This window comes from Cetorhinus maximus, chromosome 4 (assembly GCF_964194155.1).
Source record: "Cetorhinus maximus chromosome 4, sCetMax3.hap1.1, whole genome shotgun sequence".
NCBI classification, from domain to species: domain Eukaryota; kingdom Metazoa; phylum Chordata; class Chondrichthyes; order Lamniformes; family Cetorhinidae; genus Cetorhinus; species Cetorhinus maximus.
Window position 1 is genome coordinate 137,192,420 of NC_135882.1, and position 22,854 is coordinate 137,215,273.

Sequence of the window (22,854 nt, forward strand, 5' to 3'; positions counted from 1 at the left end):
AGGACATAGTCAGACTGGTGGAAAGGGCAGAAAAAGTGGCAGCAGAAATTTAATGAAGAAAAGCACGAAGTGATTAATTTTGTTGGAAGAGTGAGGAGAGGCAATATAAAATAAAAGGTACAATTCTAAAGGGGGTGCAGAACCTGAGGAACCTGGGGTTATTGAACATAAAGCATTGAAGGTGGCAGGGCAAGTTGAAAGTGTCGTTAAAAAAACATATAGGAAGCTGGGGAATTTACAGAAGTCGGGACTGCTCTCCTTGGAGTCGAGAAGGTTGAAAGGAGATTTAATAGAGGTGTTCAAAATTATGAGGGGTCGGACAGAGTAATTGGGGGGAAGGATCGAGAATCAGAGGACATCAAGGACATCAAGTTAAGGTGATTGGGAAAAGAAGCAACAGCGACATGAGGGAAAGCTATTTTTACACAGTGAGTGGTTAGGATCTTTAGGCAGATTAAATCGTGGCTTTCAAAAGAGAATTGAATAATTATCTTAAGAGAAAAATTTGTCGACCTGCAGGGAAAAGGCTGGGCAATGGGAGTAGGTGAGTTACTTTTGCAGAGAACTGGCACAGACACAATGGGCCGAATGGCCTCCTGTGCTGTAACCATTCTATGATTCAGGTCCATAATACTATATTTAACTTGCAGGTTAAAGATAGGAAGGTTAAAGATAAAGGCCTCTGTCTGGGAGTGTCATGTTGATCTGTTGCAGTGTTAATTTATGGGTAGCAACAGGGAGTATAACTTTATTTTCTACCTGTGATACCTCTGTCTATTACTCTTACTTTCTGGGCTGCTATGTTTCCAGTCACTTCCTTTGCCTTATTGAAAATTACTTATAAAACTGAAGCAAAGGGTAACATTTTTCATCTGCTGAGATAAGCACCCTCTTTTCCTATATGGGTAGATTTTTTGTTGGAAATTCCGAGGTAATTGTATAGGAGATCAGAAACTTTGAGATGCATAACTGCATGTGCTACAGCCAATAATTCGGCTTCTTGAGCAGACGTAGGTGCTAATTTTGTTTATCAGGATCATACATTTCACACCATTTTTCTTCATCTTTCATTTTACAGACCTGTCTACATGTATATCCATGTGTTACATAACACTCCTGACTTAGTTGGTCTCTCTGGGTGGGTTTGATTTTCCACCATACACTGATGTCTTTCACCTTGGTGCATCAAATTCTCCACTAAACTCAATGGATCAAGTTTATAGTGTATGTGGATATCCATTCTTGCAGTAATAGGGTCCACTGGTTCAATCAGACATTAAGGGTTGGATTTTCAGTATTGAGGCAGGTAGCTCCAGTTGGGAAATTTCCCGATTTGGCACACCCACTTCGGTTTAAAGCTCCCAGTAACTTGCAGTGTTTGCTCTGGGAGGATGGGGGCCTGTGTGGGACAGAGTCGGGCCTGCCCACCCTGCAAGCAGATCCTAGGCAACTCCAGGAACAGGTGAGTACTGAGGCTGGTTAGAAGGCTCTCCTTGGTTGTCTTCAATCATGACAGTTAAACAGACTTTATCCACCCTTCAAGAGTGTTTACGTACTCCATTAATTCATGATTCCTACACTGCAGATAAAGGCCCTTTCAAATATCAAAATAGGGTCTGTTTGTTTTCGAATAGACCTGCTCAGTTTGGGTTTCTCTCATTAGTGAATCATGCCCCATCCTCTTTCTCCCACCAGCAAAAATGGGGGCGGATTTTCTGTATCCAGGTCCCGCCTTCCATTTTTAAAGGTTTGCGGAGTCTTCCTGACTCTGCAAAAATCTGGCCCATAGCATTGAACCATCTTTTAGCTTTCCATCTATTGGTCAACAAACGTAGTGATGCCAATTCCACTATGTAGGTAAAGTGTTTAATGGCTCAAAGGTTGTTAATAGATGCTTTTCAGCCTGTGAAGCAATTGATCTCTAACGATGTGAGAATCCATGGCACATAGACAATTGATTTTCGCGTGGCCCTTTGTGTTAGGGCAGTTGGTTTTGTGCTTGCTGATTACTGTTTCTACGTAGAAAGGATTTTTAGGGGCAACTGGAAATAGGACGGATACTTTCTGTAAAACACATCCCAAAACATATCATATTGCTTTACCAAACATTGATAAAGGCAAATCCTGCACAGTCTTTACTTCTATTTCATCAATGCTCCTCCCTCACTTGTTAATATTTACTCTGAGAACGAATACCTGATCTTGTGCATTCATTTTTGGATTAACCTTTAAGCCTTCTCTGGTTAGCACTGCAATAGCTCTCTTAACAATCTCACATGATTTTCCACATCCAGTGTATGCAACAACAAGTTTTCTATATACTGTATAAAACATTCGGGCTGGCTAAATTGAATTATTACTTTAGCCATTTGTTGGTGGAAATTGGATGGATAATTATGGAATCCTGTGATAAGCAAATCCAAGTATGGAGGTGGTCTTGGAATTATAGAATCATACAAATTTACAGCACAAAAGGAGGCCATTTGGCCCATCGTGTCTGCACCAACTAACATGTAGCCATCTAGCCTAATCCCACTTTCCAGCTTTTGGTCTATAGCCTTTTAGGTTTGGCATTTCAAGAGCATGTCTAGCTACTTTTTAAATGTTATGAGGGTTTCTGCCTGTCCCACCTTTTCAGTGTGAACCCCAGATGCCCATCACCTTCTCCTCAAATACACTCTAAACCTCCTACCTAAATCTATGCCCCCTGGTTATGGACCCCTTAATGATGGGGAATAGGGCCTTCCTATTCACTCTATCTAGACCCCTCAATTTTATATATTTAAATTAGGTTGCCCCTCAGCCTCCTTGTTCCAAAGAAAACAGCCCTAGCCTATCCAATTTTTCCTCATAACTAAACAGCTCCAGGACAGGCACATCCTTGTAAATCTCCTCAGCATCCTCTCTAGTGCAATCACATCCTTCCTATAGTGTGGTGACCAGAATTGCATGCAGTACTCAAACTGTGGCCTCATTTGTGTTTTATACTGTTCCAACATAATCTCCCAGCTTTTATATCCTATGCCTTGGCTAATAAAGGCAAGTATCCCATATGCCTTCTTCTCCACTTTCAGGGATCTGTGAACATGCACTTCAAGGTCCATGTGTTCCTCTCCACTTTTCAGTATCCTACCATTTATTATGTATTCTGTTGCCTCATTAGCCTTCCCCAAATATATTACCTCACACATTTCCGGATTGAAATCCATTTGCCACTGTTCCACCTACCTGCCTAGCTTTTTTTTAATTCATTCATGGGATGGCATGGGCTAGGCCAGCATTTATTGCCCATCCCTAATTGCCCTTGTTCAGAGGGAACCACATTTCTGTGGGTCTGGAGTCACATGTCGGCCAGACCAGGTGAGAACAGCAGATTTCCTTCCCTAGGGGGTTAGTGAACCAGATGGGTTTTTATGACGATCGACAATGGGCTTCATGGTCATCATTAGACTTTTAATTCCAGATATTTATTGAATTCAAATTCCACCATCTGCTGTGGTGGGATTCGAAACCCAGGTCCCCAGAGCATTACCAGTCCAGTGATAATACCACTATGCCACTGCCTCCCTGTAGTCCTTCAGTCTACAGCTTTCTTCTTCATTAACAATCATACAGCCAATTTTTGTATCATCTGCAAACATCTTAATCATGCCCTCTACAATCATATTCAAATCCTTGATATATACCACAAAAAGCAAGGAACCTAGTACTGAGCACTGCAGATTCGCACTGGAAACAGCCTTCCAGTCTCGCAAACACCCATCAAACATGACTTCTTGCTTTCTATCTGGGCCAATTTTGGATTCACTTGCCACTTTCCCTTAGATCTCAAACTTTCAATTTTCTAACCAGTCTGCCATGAGACTTTATCAAAAGCCTTATGTTAATCCATATGTCATATCATCTGTACTCTGCCTGACAGCACATGCTAGGCTCATTGTCTGCTGATGGTTCATCCTGAGCCATTTTTATTGGCAGTTTTAATTCCCCCAATGGTGGTTTACCATTGCCTGCCAACCTCGGGGGCAGGACGAGGAGGCAAGTCCTAAGTCTATCTCAGCCAGGACAGGAATTGAATCTACGCTGTTGATGTTATGCTGAATTGCATGATAGCTATCTAGCCAACTGAGTTAACAGGCCCTAAAAAATCCATATGGATAGCATCAAATACACCACCTTCATGGAACCTCCTTGTTACCTCCTCAAAAAAATTCAATCATTTTAGTTAGACATGACCTTCCCTTAACAAATCCATGCTGTCTTTGATTACTCTGCCTTTCTAAATGAAGTTTTATCCAGTCCCCTGGAATTGTTTCTAATAATTTTTCCACCATTGGCCTAATGATCTAACCCTTTCTGCCTTGGTAAAAATGAGTACAATGTTAGCTGCCCTTCAATCTTCTAGAACCACATCCGTAGTCAGAGATGATTGGAAAATGATGGTCAGAGCCTCTGCTATTTATTTATTCTTTCATGGGATGTGGGTGTCGCTGGCAAAGCCTGCATTTGTTGCCCATCACTAATTGCCCTTGACCTAAACATTTCAGAGGGCAGTTAAGAGTCAACCTCATTGCTGTGGGTCTGGTTTCATATGGAGGCCAAACCAGGAAATGACAGCAGATTTCCTTCCCTAAAGATCATTAGTGAACCAGATGGGTCTTTATGACAATCGATGATAGTTTCATGGTCACCATTACTGAAACTAGCTTATATTTCAACTTTATTAACCGAATTTAAATTCCACCGGCTGCCATGGCAGGATTTGAACGCATGTCCCTAGGGTATTGGCCTGGGACTCTAGTCCAGTGATATTACCACAATTACACCATCTCCCCCTAAACTCGTCTTGCTTCCCTTAAACAGTTTTGTTTGGAATGTAAGGGCAATCTTATATTGGTGTTTCAGTTTAAAATGGAATGGACCAAAATCCATATGATATATTAAATACCGTGAGCACCATAGATTTGAGGTTTGGTTTTATGAACACCTCTGGTGCAGATGTCACCATTGAAACACATCAGGACATTATCTAGCTGTTGATAATAATGGTTAGTTGCCAGCAGCATCTAATTTTCTGACAGGCCAAATAGGTGAGTTTGTTGCTGATGGGCACAAAACACCTTGCTGGAGGAGAGAGTCAATAGCCTTTGTAATATTCATCATTTGCTTGTCGTGGGGAGAACTTTAATGGTTAGGATAGGGCGAGTCCTTTCATGTCAATGATTCTCTTCATTCTACTACAATTGTATTTCTGTTTAGCCGCCTCATTTTCTTTCACCACCTTTTGTATCTAATGGGGTAGATTGCAATATCCGGTCTAATCAAACCCTGTAACTTGGTGATCACTAATATTTCACAATCCTTATATTATTATGGGGTCCTCCATCTTTTGTCTCCTCAGATTGCCAAATAACACAATCTGTCACCTACTCACCAGTATATCTGCTCCTAACACTTGTTTATTTGATAGATTCGTACGTAGACACATCTACATACTCTCACTAAATCCTATCTTTAGATTCAACTCGTGTTTGGGTAAAACAATTCAATCTCAAGGGCTGTGTCCATGATGTAGGCTCTAGGACAGGGGTCCTACATGAAGAGCCTTTTTTAAAAAAATTGCATAAAAGAAAAACTACTGGGAGCCTCAAGATGAAAAAAATTAAAGGATGGAGTAAAGGCAAAAGCATACCTTAAGAGGAAAAAAATGTTTATCGTGAATCTAAAGGAACATTATACATTTATTTGATTGTGTAAAAAGTCATTAATTACTCTGACTTTCATTAGAATAATCACAGTTACTACTGAGTTTCATGTAATTTCAATCTTGTATATAGGTCTGGCAAAAATCCACTTTCTGCACCCCAGGATTAGGTAAAAATCATTATTTTTGTCTTTAAAGTTAAGTCTTGATGCTACTCAAATCTAAAATTGATCAGTGATCGGTAGGGGGTCACTGAATTCCCCACTATCAACATCCTGGGTGGGGGGGGTACCATTGATCAGAAACTGAACTGGACTAGCCATATAAATACTGTGGCTGCAAGAGCAGGTCAGAGGCTAGAAATAGTGTGATGAATAACTCGCCTTCTGACTCCCCAAAGCCTGTCCACCATCTGCAAGGTACAAGTCAGGACTGTGATGGAATACTCCCCACTTGCCTGGATGAGGGCAGCTCCCACAACACTCAAGAAGCTTGACACCACCCAGGACAAAGCAGCCCACTTGATTGGCACCACATCCACAAACATTCACTCCCTCCACCACCGATACACAGTAGCAGCAGTGTGTACCATGTACAAGGTACACTGCAGGAATTCACCAAGGCTCCTTTGACAGCACCTTCCAAGCCCATGACCATTACCATCTGGAAGGACAAGGGCAGCAGATAGATGGGAACACCACCACCTGGAAGTTCCCCTCCAAGTCAGTCACCATCCTGACTTGGAAATATATCGCCGTTCCTTCACTGTCGCTGGGTCAAAATCCTGGAACTCCCTAACAGCACTGTGGGTATACCTACACCGTATGGATTGCAGTGGTTTGAGAAGGCAGTTCACCACCCACCTTCTCAAGGGCAATTAGGGATGGGCAATAAATGCTGGCCCAGCCAGTGAAGCCCACATCCCATGAATGAATAATAGAAAAAAACATTCCCTTTCGGATTTATGAGCTTTTTTCCCCCCTGAAGAATCATAACAGCACATTTTCTTTAATTTCTAGGTGAGTATTTTGGCAAAGATTTTGAGCTTTGCTAACAATTGTAGGGCAGAATTTGATTTTTTGTTAACATGAAAGATTTCATCCCATTTCAGAGACACATGCAAGTTTTCGATTTGGTGGCAGAACAAAATTTAATCATTTCTGAGCTAAAGCTACTGTTTTCATCTTTGATAGTTCTCTGGGTCAATGTCCTTCAATCCTTTCTGTGATTGAATTCAATTTTTTAACAAACATGATACTTATAACCCTTTTTATCCCTGAAAATCCTGTTGTAACCAAACATTTTTTGACACTTTTTCAAAAATCAGAGGTATGTGTACATTAAAACATATCGAATACGTTTGTATTTTTGTTGCACCATGAGATATTGATTATTAAGGCTATCCAAGTGAAGCCTGAGTGTAGAAACTACATTTTTATTAAGCAAATGAATAACTTAATAAGGAAATTGTCTTGCCATCTGGTTCTTTGATTTATCATTTTCTTGACTTAATTTTTTTAAAGCTTTTTCTTGATAATGTGATCCAACTGGAAAAGGTTAGGAACTGGAATTGAGATGCTAGAGACCCACATACGGCTCCAGAACCTTGAATTGCCGGCCCCTGTTCTAAGGAATGGTGCACCTGGCTATGGTTCCCCTTAACCCCTGTGTTGAGATTGACATTTTACATTATCTGTTCCTTTCAGGACAGGAGTGTGAGACTACGAGTGAGGCAGGTGTGGGGATCCAGAAGGTAGCACAGGATAAGGCACAGCCCTTGTACTTGTCCAAGAAGTTTGAGGCTCATACAGTGTGTGGAAAGAACAGGGACTGCAGGGAGAATGAGCAAACTGACCACAGCACGTGGTACAGGGGGCTATTCAAGCGGGAGGAGTAAAAAGGAATGTGGGTGACATTATAGGTAGGGGGTCAGATACTATTCTCTGCAGCTGAGAGCAATGAGTCCTGAAGGCTATGTTGCCTGCCTGGTGCCAGGGTTAAGGACATCTCCTCAGGGCTGGATCCAGTTGTTGTGGTCCACGTGGGTACCAATGACATAGGTAGCACTAAGAGAGTATGAGCAGCTACAGACTAAATAAACAGAACCACAATCCTGAGCCACAAATTGGTGTAGGGTACGTTAGAGCAGAGGCACAAATGCATGGTTCGGTGATTGATGTGGGAGAAATGAGTTTCGATTCATGGGGAACTGTCCCCAGTACTGGGAAAAGAGAGCTGCTCACCAGTCAGTGCGATGGTGTGCTCCTCAAAGTGAGTGAGGGACTTAATGTGGTCCACTTGACCCCTGGTCTGGGACCTCTCCCTGCTGTTGTTAGCCAGCTTATCCAGCATGGAAACAGATGGAGAGAGTATGAGTAGGATACATGGCACTGCATGGAATGCAATGTGGTGAGCAGAGCCATGGATGGGATGAGGACAAATACTTGAGAGGATGTGAGCCTGATGCAGATGTGAGGGTGTGAGAGAGTTAGTGGTGTTATCCCTTGAGGTATGAGATCCCTATGGATGTGTGATGGGTTTGAGAGTGAGAGAGTTGAGAGTGACGAGAAGAGTGACTTACCCTGGTGGAACGGATGAGACCATTCATCCTCTTGCAGCACTGGGTGGCTGTCCTCTATTGCAGGGCATTGGCACTGACCACCGCTGCCAATGCCTCCCATGCTGGATTGGTGATCTTCCTTGTTGGCCTTTGCCCAGAGCAGGGATAGAGAACATCACTGCGAACTTTTAAATCTCTTAAACCAATTAAGAATGTGCAGTGCTACCCACATTCCAAGACTAGAAAACAGGCACCAGGAAACTGCCCAAAGCTATTCACCTGCACTCCGTTTTGGGTCAGAATACAAAAGAGGTCTGTTTAAAATAAATTTCACTGATGTTAAGATATTATGTTAGAACAACTGCCAGTTTATAACAAAATAACATTTGGCCATTTAGTTCATGAACTCTGCTATATCTAAACTTTGATCTTTTTATGTACTATGCCACCAGTGAAAGACTGAGGGAATGCTGCACTGCCAGGAGTACCATCTTTTAGATGAAACATTACACCTTCAGCTGGATGTAAAGATTACAAGGCACTATTTTGAAGCATCTTCACCCAACATTATTAAAACAGATTTCATTGCCGTCTGTGGGATCTTGCTGTGTACAAATTGGCTGCCTCATTTCCAATCTAATAGCGACTAGACTTAGCACTTCACTGGTTCTAAAGCACTTTGGTATGTCCTGAGATCATGAAAGGCATGATATAAAGCAAAGTTTTTCCCTCAACTCTGGTCATTTCTGCCACCTTTTGAAATTTTCCATTTGGGATAGACTGCAGGTTTTGTCTGGGACCCTTATTGGTCCATATGGCTCAGATTTACTCTTGTTAATAATTTGGTACAATGCTTAATGATTACTGCAGACCAACCTCTTAGACTTTTTTTGAATATCAGGGTAAAGGCATGAGATGACCACTACAAAGACAATAGGTGCCATATCAATTTAAACCTAAGAAATACATTCTTATAGCCGAATACATGGGCTAAGCAACTTTTTAAACCTTTTCCAGTTTGATCCCTGACCTATACTGAGTTAACTGCTCTCAGTAAGGCAATTATGAATGACAGCATTGAATTACCAGTATATATAAACCCAAACAATAACAGTTGGAAATGCCAATAATTTAGATATTAAGATGGCAGTTAGGCTGCAGTGCTCTCCAAGATTGCTAATTTTCAAATATGAAGAAACACCAGTTGGATAAATTACCAGAGTACCCAGTGTTCATTGCTGCGGGTCAGCAATCGTCAGAGACTTCTGTTTTGTGTGTGTTTGTGTGTGAGAGCGCATGTGCGTGTGGTTGAAATAACCAGACACAAGGTAATCAAATAATTATTTATAGCATTATTATATTACAGTGGAATGTACCATTGAAATTTAGTGTTTGTTATTGGATATTGTACACATGCAAAAGGTTGATCAGTCTCATTAAAGACCCAACAACCCCACCCACCCCCCAATCACAATATGCTAAACTAAGACAGTGAATCTCAAACTGCCATTCATCACTGTGCTGATAGCACAGAATTCCAGATTTTAAAAGGTAATGAGCAGGATTACTGTGTACAAAAGAACAAGGATTAAAGGAAAATGGTTAAGAACTGTAAACAAAGGAATGGAAACTCTCATTTTCAGAATAGCAGAACAATATTTTCAACAAACTAAAATTAAACCAATTAATAAAGACTCCTCATATAACTCGTTAGTAATTCTACGTGTAATGATACTGGACTTTCTTTGCGCAGAACTGAGGTGCATGGCTCATATGATACAAAGTTAACCAGGTCTAAAGGGCAATTTAAAAATAAGAGAGCTGACAGCTTGCAGTGCAGGTGCCACTTCAGATTCAGGGTTAGGGTGTGAGCTTACTTCGTCACACAACATTCATTCCAACCCAGAGACATGGAGTCCAAGCATTTGAGACTTTGCACCCAGAAACGACTTAAAAATTCACTGACGTCTAGCCAGACCAGACTAGCCAAGTCTCCCTGAACGTGGATCCAAGCCATTGAAATGAGGTCAGCAGTTAGCTCAAATTCACTCATCCAAGTTTGCCCCATTTTCTCCTGTTCCAACCTTGGGAATCAGCTCAAATTCCAATTGCTTGCCAACAAAATAATAGCATGTTTCAAGAAATATAAGCTCACAACAGATTTGCAAGTTTCTGTGGGTAAAGAGGGCGATATGTCAGGGACCTCCTATTATTGTGTCCTACATGCAGAGGCTAATTGAGGGCTAACAGGGGAAAGGAGGAGAGTAAACAGTCAGAATCAATTTCGGTCAGTCTGCAGTCTGGCAATCTTGGGACACAGATGGTTCCAGGATAGGTTCTAAACACAGTTGCAGGCAGCAGTGCAGGTTTCTTCTCCACATTCCTCCCAGTCTATTTTAGACAGCTGGAATTAGCATTTGTCTTTTGGCACAAACTGAGTTGGAAGAATTGTTATAGTCATATTGTAAAATCAGTTAGCACATATCAATTGTATCCAATATTTTCATATTCAATGTCATTGTAACACAGACTTGCTGATTAAAGAAGTGACAAATATACTCTCCCAATTGAAACCATCGGCAACATAGTGAAAGACCTTTATCTGGTGTGTGCCTTGAAATGAGGTGTTGCTGTTCCCATACAAATTCCCTATTTGAAAAATTTGACTTGAGCTATTAAATGCTGCACTAAAACACTTCTTGTGTGATACATCAAATTGTTCCTGCTCTACCATCAACAACTGACCTGTGTCCATTCTACAGTTACACAGTTGAAAATATTCTCTCCAGGTGCATCTCAAGTTTAGAAGGGCAAAATCTCTAATTGTCCTAAGGGCTTTTTCAGTTTAAGTGGACCCAGTGAGAACATCTTCACTCATCTCCACACACCCCCCTCCACCACTATCAGACTTTATTACAACACAACCGTGTATTCCAGATTGAACATATAAGGAATCTTGAGACATAACAGAAATTTTAGTTTGTAATTACTCACTTGCAGTTATCAAGTAAGTTCACCCATAGGATTACAATGTCTCTCAGCTCCCTTTACTGACTGAAACAAGGCAACAATGAAAACACATCAAAAACTGACTCATCGAGATTTTAGTGTCTACTGCGTCCCATTTGAGATCCAAATGTAGGCAATCTAATAAGGTAACTTTTCCATCTTCCTTGACTTCATATATAATATAAACTATTATTCAATCTGTTCCGTGATATATACTTTGTACCATCCTAGAATGGTTAATTCAGTTGTAAAGTTGGAAAAGCCAATTTAAGACACCATGGTCCTTTGCAGTCTGAGTAGTTTGACAGTTCTTTTAAAAAAACATGTCATAAGGCACTTCTGGAAATAAAAGTGCCATTTTACTGAAAATCTGGGCAAACTTGGTGCCTGAAACTTTTGACTTTTGTTTTTTTAATTACATAGGAAGGCTAGTTTATAAAAATCAAAAGTTCAAAGGGAGGGTAGGGGAGGGCAATGCACTATTGACTGAAGAGATAACTGAGGCCTGGGAATCTGGTCCTTCAATTCTAGGTCAATCAATCCTTTTGCCCTGACTCATGAGCTGGTCTTGGCCAGGAGGTTTAGAACAAGCCATTCTTGGCACAGGCTTACTGGTGGAAAAATATCAGGAATCAGAAAATCAATGATAATACCAGCAAGTTGAAATGGATACAAATCACTGGCATGGATCTAAACTTTCTGTAGCCCTGAGGCTCTTAGTATGGGCCAATGTGAGCAGAGGACAAAAAGCTCAGGCAGCCTTGATTTATAAAGAATTGCACCTTGTTGATGTACTGATTTAAATCTTTACAATTATATTTTCAATAGAAATAGGTCAAAAGATTAGTTGAAATTTATTGTACCTGCCTCATGCTCGAATTCTCTGCAGTTAGGGGTTGCTTATATTAAGGTTAAATGACTTCACATTATGTGCAACATGGCTAGTTTATCCACAGAAACTGCAGAAATAAAAATCAAAAACTTGCATATTCATGAAATCTGAAACAACAGAACCACTGCCAGTCAGCATCTGTACAGAGATCAGGGAATTTAATATTTCAGATGTGGATGCTTCTCTCTACATATGCTGGCAGACCTGCGAAAAGTTTCTAGCATTTTCTGTTATTGTTTCAGTATGTGTTGCATATAATTCATTGTAGATCAAACTCTTCAGGTCATTTTTGAGAGAGAGATGGTACAGAAATATGTTTTTCATTTCTAAATCAAATTCTACACAGATCTGGAGATGCGTGTACACCACTTGGTTATCAAGATTTTATTTCTGTAATGTTTTCTCCAAATCAAAAAGTATGCTATCTACATTTAAACGGGACAACGGCCAAAGATAAAAGTACTCAAATTATTACTCACTCCTCTTACACTTTTCACCTTTTATGAAACATTATTAACACACATCTAGTTTCTGTTTCAACGTGTGCACTGCAATTGCGAGGAAGTCTGGAGTACTGCTGTGTCTCTATTGGGAACAGTGACCACAAACAGAAACCCACCAATAAAGCAAAATGATAATCATCAAGGTAAAGCAATGTTATATGCAGCCAACATGTTCCTTCACTGGGACAGGATTCCTACAATTCCGACAGGGAAGTACAAGTTGGGATGGGGTGATGGATATTTCAGGAACAGAATGAGTGCTACACACAAACCTATGACAGAGGTTGAATTGAGACCCCAAAGGCTGCTCTCACTGTATTAAGTTTGGGATCGTGGGATCATGCGCAATAGCCCGAGGAAAAAAAAAATCAAGCTGTTGTAAACTTATTTGTTTTAAAGTCTATCAAAAAAGGAGAGTGAAAGCGGTGCTCACATACTAATATCTGCTGGACGGTTGAAGAAATAGCAAGAGGACTGAAAGTTAACTTGAAATACCAGAAAGGTCAAACAATTCTAATGTGTTTTATGGTCACTTGGTCAGAATAAAGATTTGGAGCCATTATTACTAGTCTGGTTTAATGTAATTGACATTGGTTTTAGTTTTGTATAAACCTCTAAATTCATTGATTGGGACAGGGAAAGCAGTTATGTACTAGCTCCAATGTCATCTGTTTCATAGCAATCAAATGCTAAGCAACTTAAGTCACATTTCCCCATCTCCTACAGGCCTCTTCCTCCCACCTTCCCAGCTGACATCCAACTTACAGTTCTAGTTATGTACGGAGCAACATACCAAGTTTCTAGCGAAATAACTCGGAAGTGTAAACCATTCAAGTGAATTACTGCAGACTTCCTAATGACACTCGATAGCGCATTTTAAAACGCCGACCACTGATCGCACTTTAAATTCATCAAGTTTGGTAGTTCAATACGCTGGAGGTTGTTTATTTTTCTAACAATAGAAATAAATGTGTTTCCAATGAGCAAGAAATTGCACTACATTTTAGCAGCATTCCATACCAACTACCAAACTTGGCATTGTAATGCATCTATCATATACTGCTGGGCTGAAAAAGAACAGAAGAGCAACAGGAGATGTTCATCAGTCAGTGAGCCTCTTTGCATGGGTGGAAGGGTTGATAAATGCTCAGCAACCCTTGGACCAGTGCTGTGCGCAAGTTTAGCAGTAGCACCATGGTGGGCCTCAGCCAGGCTCTGACATTGTTTAGTTTGCGTCCTGAGGTGCTTGAGTGAACTGTTGACAGAAGTGGAAAATTAAATTGGAAGTCAATCCAAGGCAATGGGAGTTGGTGCTGAAGCCACAAGAGATTCTTGGCAGCAACAAATATTGCTACTAAACAAAGATTATCTGAGGGCAGACTTCGTATCGACCTGGGTTTTGGAACAAGGCTGCACTTTCCAATGGTGTTGGAACAGATATATCACTGATCTAAGGAAAGGTAAGACAGTCCACTCATCTGGAAGAGCTGATCTCTTAGACTATCTACACAAAGTGAGCTGCTCAGCATGGATCATTCCCTAATATCGGAGGAAGTCCCCGATAGGCTTTCTCAAAACAACTCTGACTTATCACTAGTGGTGCACATGGAACTAAGCTAAAATCATTTCTGCCTTTGATCAGTTTCCCACTCTTGAAAAATGCCTTGACCTAGGGCAGACCTGATGACAGTAGGAAGCAGCAAAATTACTGAGCCAGTAACACGAGAGGTATGAAACTGCATGCCAAACTAGGAAACACCACTCCAGCAGAAACTGTCATACCCGACTGCCTCAGTTAAGTAGGCTGCAGACACTTGGTCTAGATTCAACACAGGAAAGATACAGATTGGGTGAGGTACTGTAGAATGGCCAGTAGCCATGGAACGTCAGCAGAGTATGGGGCAGTGCTTCAGGAAGAGTATTTGAGAAAACAAGAGGAAAATAAATGAAGTTGTGCCATTTAACAAAGCCCCTAAATAAAACCACTGAAAATCTACTGGGGAGCAGAGTCAACTTGTATTGCTGCCAAAACAACCTTTACAAGTAATGGGGAGGACATGAAGCATGAAAACTCAACATTTAAGATGCTCGAGGAGAAAAATTCTGCATCAACCAGGGCCAGTTCCAGGGGTAATGGGCAAAAATGTCAAAGTGTGCCTGGATTAGGATTAGAGGTTAAACACAGACCACACAAACTACAGGAATAAACACAGAATGGAACAACCTCCCAAGGTCAAAAAGGAGGACATGCGAGCTTTCCAGGCTATTACATTTTGATGTTTTTTTTTAATTCCTGTGTGGGATATCTGAAGCACATCCTGAGCAAGAGTCAGTCTCAACATACCAAAACTCCTCCTGTGTCAACAGGTAAACAAATGTTGACAGTTGGAAATAATATTTTGGCCCCGATCAGTGGGGGAAGGGATGGTTTAAATATACTCAAGCAAAGTAAGCATTAATTTACTACCATCTGCACCAATCCTAGGTTTGAAAGGAACTGGTAATTCTTAATCTTTGCACATTCCGGATTTGGTTATGATTCAAGACTGGGCACTGTTCTTTCCAGTTCACATGCAACTAGCTTGCAATTTTACTCTGTCGCTATCAGGCAGAATTCCAAATGAAGGCTGATCAGGCTTTATTATCGTGCCCTTCTTCAAAACAATGCATCCTCCAAATCCCAAAGATTCTGGTCCATTATCCTGGGAGAAGTTTATTTCAGATCAATTGATCATGTTTTGTTTAAAGTCCACAGTGGGTCCAGAAGGCTCAGGGGGTCTTCGCCGGTGTGAGTAGCCTGAAGGCCCTGGCCATCCTGGGGCTGCAAGAAGTTGTGTTTGCTGATTTTCTGCCTGTTCCGAGGGTTGGTGTCTAGGGTGAAGGCCTCTGCAGTCAAGGATGCCAAAAGATCCAGTGAGGTGGTCTTGCTGTCTATGCCCATAATGTGGTTGGTGGTGGCTGGCTGAGAAGTAGCTGGATGATTCCCTAGGCTCACTTTCATTTTATCCTCCTCTTGGGTTGAATCACAAATCTCTGAGCTCACGTTGTTTATTTCTGCGGCCAATGGTCGATTTGATGGTGTCATTTGTGATGGCGTAGTCAGTTCTGTCGCTGCACTGGTAACCTCAACCATGAGGTCCTGCTGTAGAAGATTATCTATAGGCAGTGGTAAGGTAGCAGTCTGAGAATCAGACCATAAAGCAAAACTGGGGTCAACTGAAGGCAAGGAGTTCAGTTTGCCATCTCCAATGGTCCCAGCAGATGTCTTAATGCTGAGCTTTGCAATGGTAGCCTGGATGGAGCTAATTGGCAAATCGCCTCCAAGTACTAAGTCCTGGGATTCCTGGCGGGTATAAACCTGCAGAACAGAAAAGAAACTTGAATGAACTCAAGTGAAAAGACTTAAAGAAAAATACTGTGGATGCTAGAAATCTGAAATAAAAACAAAGTTCTAGAGAAACTCAGGTCTGACAGCATCTGTGATGAGTGACAGAGAGTTAACGTTGAGTCCAATATGACTCTACTAAGCAGTTCCAAAGAAGAGTCATTTTGGACTTGAAACGTTAACTGTTTCTCTCTCCACACATGCTGCTAGACCTGCTGGAAAATTTCAGCACTTTCTGGATTTATTATATGAGAGAGAAAACAGCTCCCTTTCTAACCAAACAAATGCACTCTTCACGTAACATTGTGATTGTAAGATCTTTTCCCTATAGAAGCCCTGATGATCTACAGTGCCGGCCACGAAGTTAAGAATAGAGGGTAGGCAAATCAGGGAACAGTGATTCAGTGATACCAAATTTAGGTTTTAGAAACCTGCGGACATGGGGAGGAGAAGAGAGAAAGTAAGAAGTTTAACAGTTTTGAGGTTCAAGAAATGAATCAAAGTGCAGAAGGTAGTCCAACTTCAAGGAAGGAGAGTAGCATGTGTGTGAGGGAGATACTTTGGGGCGGGTGTGTTAGGGTGGTCACTCCTACTCACCCGCCCCAACCAAGTCGCTGTATAATAGCACTTCACTCAAAGCAGTAACATTCGCGCCACACAAGTGCCGGGCAATGACCATCTCCAACAAGAGAGAATCCAACCATCGCACCTTGATGTTCAATGGCATTACCATCACTAAATCCCCCACTATCAACATCTTCGGGATTACCATTGACCAGAAACTGAACTGGACTAGCCATATAAACACTGTGGCTACAAGAGCTGGTCAGAGGCTACGAATCTTGCAACGAGTAACTCACCTCCTGACTCCCAAAGCCTGTCCACCATCGACAAGGCACAAGTCAGGAGTGTGACAGAATACTCTCCACTTGCCTGGATGAGTGGAGCTCCCACAACACTCAAGAAGCTTGACACCATCCAGGACAAAGCAGCCAGATTGGTTGGCACACCATCCACAAACATTCACTCCCTCCACCACCAACGCACAGTAGCAGCAGTGTGTACCGTCTACAAGATGCACTGCAGGAATTCACCAAGGCTCCTTCGACAGCACCTTTCAAACCCACAACCACTACCATCTAGAAGGACAAGGGAAGCAGATAGATGGGAACACCACCACCTGGAAGTTCCCCTCCAAGTCACTCACCATCCTGACTTGGAAATATATCGCCGTTCCTTCACTGTTGCTGGGTCAAAATTCTGGAACTCCCTTCCTAACAGCACTGTGGGTGTACCTACACCACATGGACTGCAGCGGTTCAAGAAGGCAGCTCACCACCCCCTTCTCAAGGGCAACTAGGGATGGGCAATAAATGCTGGCCCAGCCAGCGAAGCCCAGATCCTGTGAATGAATAAAAAAGTCTTCACCACCCTTTAGCTGCTAGATTTCTGAGGCCTGAGAAATCCAGCCGGTCTCTATTAAATCTTCAATGCAAGTTAAATCAGAGGCTGCGAAGGTCATTAAAATACTTAAAAACAACCAACTCACCTGCTGGAAGCAGGTTGTTGCCTGCCCCTTGACTCACCTCCTTTATTCCTGAAGTGGATGGGGGTTGGAGAAAGGTTGGGATCAGGTTTCTGATTTTCAAAATGCTATCATTGATCTCACCCAAACTCATTTATTTTTAGGTGTTAAAATTTACTCCTCCACCATCTTGGTAACCTCCTTTAGTCCTAAACTGAGAACTCTGAACTCCTCCGATCCTGGGCTCTTGCACATCTCTGATTTTCATCGCTCCATATGGCCAGCCATGCCTGGTCCTATGCTCTGAAATCTCCTCACTAAACCTCTCTGCCAATATCTCCTTTCGACATTCCTTCAAACCTAGTTATCAAGCTTTCGGTCCCCTATCTCGATACCTTATGTAGTTTGGTGACAAAATATTTTTGATAACACTCCTGTGAAGCACCTGGGGATGTTTTACTACATTACCATTGGTGGCCAAGCTTTCAGTTATCTAGGCCCTGAGCTCTAGAATTCCCTTCCCTACATACTTTGTTAGCTACCTTTCATCCTTTAAGAGGCTCCTTAAAACCTACCTCTTTGGTCAAGCTTTTGGACATTTGACCTAACATCTATGTGACTCAATGTCATTCTTTAATTTATAATGTTTCTGGGAAGTGTCTTGGGATGTTTTATTACATTAAAGGCGCTAAGTAAATATGTTAAAGAGTGTTAATATGTAAATGCAAGTTGTTACTACAGTAGTTTCAATAATATCATGAAGCATTATAAATACATGTATGCTGTGTACCTTTTGAGATGAACTGCTGGGTGCTTTGCTGGAAAAGCTAGTGATAACTCCATGCCTCAGTAGAACCAGCTCCGCATGACTGAGGATGGCTTCATAGCAGAACTTCAAGTGTAACTAAAATGATAAACCACAATGTAGGTCATAAAAGCAGCTGTCTCCAAGGGTAGCGTTTCTTGTACATTTATACATTGACATCTCTCTCGCAAACCACACAAACCTACTGGAAAGTGTACTTCAACAAACCATACTGCATACAGTAAATTATCTAAGTACACAAGGTTTCTATGGAGCATAATATTTCCCTGCATGGTTGAGAGGCATAGTCAGCTTCCAAAGAGGACAATGAGCCTAATATTCCATTCCAGCAAAATGAATGTAGAAAACTAGTATAAAATGGCTTTAATGGGTAGAATTCAAGTGACCGTGGTGAGCTGGCACAGTGAACGTATGCAGACAATTTGATGGCATTGGGGCCGTAGCCAAAACCAATCCTGTCGTTGCCCAATATCTAATCATGCTTACATTCTAAAAGTATCTATTAGTTGGGGCATTGTTTAATTAAGTACTTTGATCACATGTAAATTGGGGACAGCTCAGACACTGGGGGGGCAGGGCAGGGTATGAGGGGTATGAGACTGAACAAAATCAAGAAATATTCTCAGTAAAGAAAAGCTGTGTGTCTTGGTTTTGACTTCACCAACCACCTTGGGTTCTATAAACAAGGGGCTTAGGAGGGAATAAAAGGGAAACATCAACACCTAACTTAGCCCACACTAGGGATCACCTGCCATGAACAGTGGTTTTCAGAAATAAAGAGTGTGAATCATCACTCTGTAAAAACAAGCTTAATTTCAGATTGTATAACACAACAGATAGAAATAAAGTTTCCTGATCAAAGGGCAATTTGGATGAGAAATTAATGATGTCATTTGCAGATGGGACATACACGAGGCAATATTTTTGACAAATAAACAATGCCTACACACATTCTACAAATTATCAAGTCAGATAAAAAAGAAAAAACAAATATAGTAGAATAAGATATTTTATCATGTTTGGTGTCACACTCTCAAATGAAACCCCTTAAAAAAAAATGACTGAGGCCTCAAGCTGATTTCTAGGAGATTGAGGTTGTAACAGCGTTTTAGTCATGATGTGACAGTGATATGTAGACGCCACAAGGTGGTGGGAGTGTTGGAAAATCAGAAAGAATCTTCACACTGGAGAAGTTTTGGGGCCTCCAGAGTTTGTAGTTACAGTATACTGTTAGGGCTACACCGGATTGGAAAATTCTTAATAGTGACATTTGCTGAAGTGGCCACATGTACATTTTCCCAAACAAGAACAAAAAGTGCTGAAAAAACTCAGTAGGTCCAACAGCATCTGTGGAGAAAAAAAAAGAGTTAACGTTTTGAATCCTTCTGACTTCTTCAGAGCTAAAGGGAAGTAAAATGTAATGAAATTTATACTGTTCAAAGGGGGGTGCAGCAGGTGAAGCTGGATAGAGGGCCAGTGATAGGTGGAGGCAAAGGAGAGATTGCCAGAGATGTCATGGACAAAAGGACAAAGGGGTGTTAATGATAGTGATACTGGCTAATGGAAGTGCTAGTGGTGGCATTAAGGTTGGAGAGCAGAATGTGCTAATGGCAGGACAAGGGTAAGCACTCTGGAAAGAACAACATGAACAAGTGACAAATGGCCCTGGTGGGGGGAGGGGATGGTGGTGGGAAAAAAGATGGATAATAGGGTAAAACAATGAATAAAAATGAATTTAAATAAAAAATAGAAATAAAAATAAGTGGATAAAAATAAAAATTAAAAAATAAGAAATGAGAATGAATATTGAAAAAAGGGGATATAAAGGGGTTGAGGATGGAGGAGAGAGTTCGTGGTCTGAAGTTGTTGAACTCAGATTTCCAGCATCCGTAATATTTTGCTTTTACATTTTCCCAAAGCTGGTTTACACATCGGAAATTCACCCAATTGGAGACTATTTTCTAACAAAATGGAGATCGGACACACTGCCTTTGAAACAAAATACAGCCGAGAGGTCAGGTGATCTTTCTCCTTTGCTGTCAATATACATGGAACTACACAAGGCCCTGGGAGATAGCCAGCATGTCCGGACTGGGAGATAGCCAGCATGTCCAGACAGGGCATTAAAATGCAAATAACCTTTCAGGATAGTTCACTGAGAGGGTATTAAAATGCAACAAGCCTTTCCTGTGGATTGATAGCTGCCATTATCCAAATAGTTACCGAAATTCATTCACTTCATGGACTTGCAGACTTCTTGGCTTCAGAGTGGAATGACAAAGAATGGGTGTGAAAAGAATTCCATACACAAGGATGTGTAAATGGGTGAAACCCGAACACCGTTGTAAGTCAATGGCCAAGGTGTCAGAGACCATTTAGGAGGACAATGAAAAACCGATACAATGGTCACCTGGCAGAAACCAGGCTGCTGATAAAGGACATTTAATAAGACATATTTTGGGAGCAGCAGGGAGAAGGAAAGAAAGAAGAGTTCCAGACCAACAAAGGAACAGGATCCTGCCTAAAATCCATCTGGAGGCAGAGAATCCAGACTGACCTTTACCTACCTATTTGTGGAACCAAACCAGGGGTTTTTGCTGCAGGGATCTGACCGCACCTTGACTGGAGTGAAACTGGAGAGAAATCTGCTACTGCAACAAGCAAGCAACTGTAAATCCGTCTTCATAAACCTCTAACCTGGATTTTGTCAGTAGACAAAAGCAGATCACAGGCCTGCAATGTTTCAAGTTTTCATTTCAAAAGGAGCAAGGGGTGCCAGTGAATATTTGGACTTTTATGACCTAAGTGCATGCTACCTCTTTTGTAATTGCCTTTTCTTATGTGTTTGTGTACATGTATGCCTGCTTCTGGGTGAGTGGGTGCTGTTGCGAATATACCAGGTGTTGAATAATAAATATGTATCCTTTTTTTCCCTACGAGAAAACCTGTTATTAGTTTGTTCTTAAGAATTACAGAACTCAGGGTCACACTTCCCTTTTAAAACACATGTGTCTTCGGTCAGTCAAGAGGTGGGAAAAGAGAGAACCATCCTACTGTCTCTCCTGTGTCCGTAACACTCAAAGAGCCAACTCCTTCAGAAAAGGAATGGGGAAACAAAAGAGAAATGAAGACGAAAGGTGTGGAGGCAAAATAAATAAATAGAGGAAGAGGACTTTATAAAAGGTCACAATCTAGACGTAGGTGTTTCACACTCTCCAATATGTAGCATTTTTTTAAAATTTGGATAATTAAGATGTTTTGGCATCTTATTGTTAGAAGCAACAGGGTGAAAGAATTTTGTATTCTCCCCTCAGGAAGTTTAAGTCACAGGAAAATGCTCCTCACTGTCTCACCTTGTCTTGAAGCATGTGCTTCCTCTGCTGCCTCATTTTCCGCACAATCTGAGACAGGTCAGGGATCCCGTTACCAGCCTCTACTTCCTGTACAGCTGCGTAGACAAGACAGAAAGCACCAGTTCTTCTAACTCCGGAGCTGGAAGAATCAGTATCAGACAACACTTATTTTTGGTGAGTCAGGTGTTCATAGACATGGAAAGTCAGCACTACATTTAAGGGTCTAAGAAAGCTTCGTCGAACTATAGGATCTTATTTGCCTCATGTGGAATACATTCAGTCTGTGGAGGGGGCCCAGACACAGGTCAAGCCAAGGTTGAGAGATCCTCCCATCCATTTCCAAAGTTGATATAAGGCCATAATCAAAAATGCATCAGAGTAACTTCAGCTAGGGCTATTATAGCTGTCGAGGCATTAGTTTGTCAGGTTAATTGGAGCCAAGTGGGAAGAATTCCAGCTATCAGGACAGGTCTAACTATCCAAGTTGTTTTGATTTTTATTTGTTCCTGGGGTGTGACCTGGAGTACGGTGGACCTCCAAATTTCAGGCAACGCCTCAAAACCTGTGCCACCATTTAATTATATCATGACTGACCTTCTTCCACATTTATTTTCCTTTGTTCCAAATTCCTTGATAACCCATACCAACAAAATAAAATGATCTTAGTCTTCAAAATTTCAATTGCTCAAGCATCCACAGCCTTTTGGCGAAGAGGTTTCCACTATTCTTTCGGTGAAAAAGTACTACCACATTTTACTTCTAAATGGCCCAGCTCTAACTTTAAGATTATGCCCTCATATTCTGGATTCCTCCACCATATGTAGATATGGAGCTACAACATTTGCCTGATCATGCATCCGTAAAGCCCTGGCTATTTACAGCAGTTTCATACAAATAAGTGACTTCCTAGGCTGCTTCAGAGAGTTAAGGGTCATTCATGTTGGTGTAGGGCTGGAGTAAGAATGGCAGTTTCCTGCCTTGAAGGACATTGACAAACCGATTGACCTTTTGATGAAAGCGTTGTCTTTTTGTTTTCAGATCTTTTAAAAAAATAAATTCAAATTCTGAGACTGTCACACGGAATTTTTAAGATCAAA

At 41.4% G+C, this 22,854-nt stretch overlaps 1 protein-coding gene across 1 annotated transcript in view; it reads right to left on the reverse strand.

Annotated features, from left to right (window-relative positions):
* Positions 1 to 9,593: 9,593 nt before the first annotated feature.
* The window catches only part of ptpn23a (protein tyrosine phosphatase, non-receptor type 23, a), a 109,683-nt gene continuing 96,422 nt past the window's right edge, over positions 9,594 to 22,854 (reverse strand). The window contains exons 23-25 of the mRNA XM_078540910.1: positions 21,758 to 21,896; positions 18,369 to 18,482; positions 9,594 to 16,026 (exon numbers count right to left, since the gene is read on the reverse strand). Coding sequence (XP_078397036.1) covers positions 15,400 to 16,026; positions 18,369 to 18,482; positions 21,758 to 21,896 — 880 coding nt within the window. The 3' untranslated portion in view covers positions 9,594 to 15,399. The remainder of the gene's footprint in view (positions 16,027 to 18,368; positions 18,483 to 21,757; positions 21,897 to 22,854) is intronic.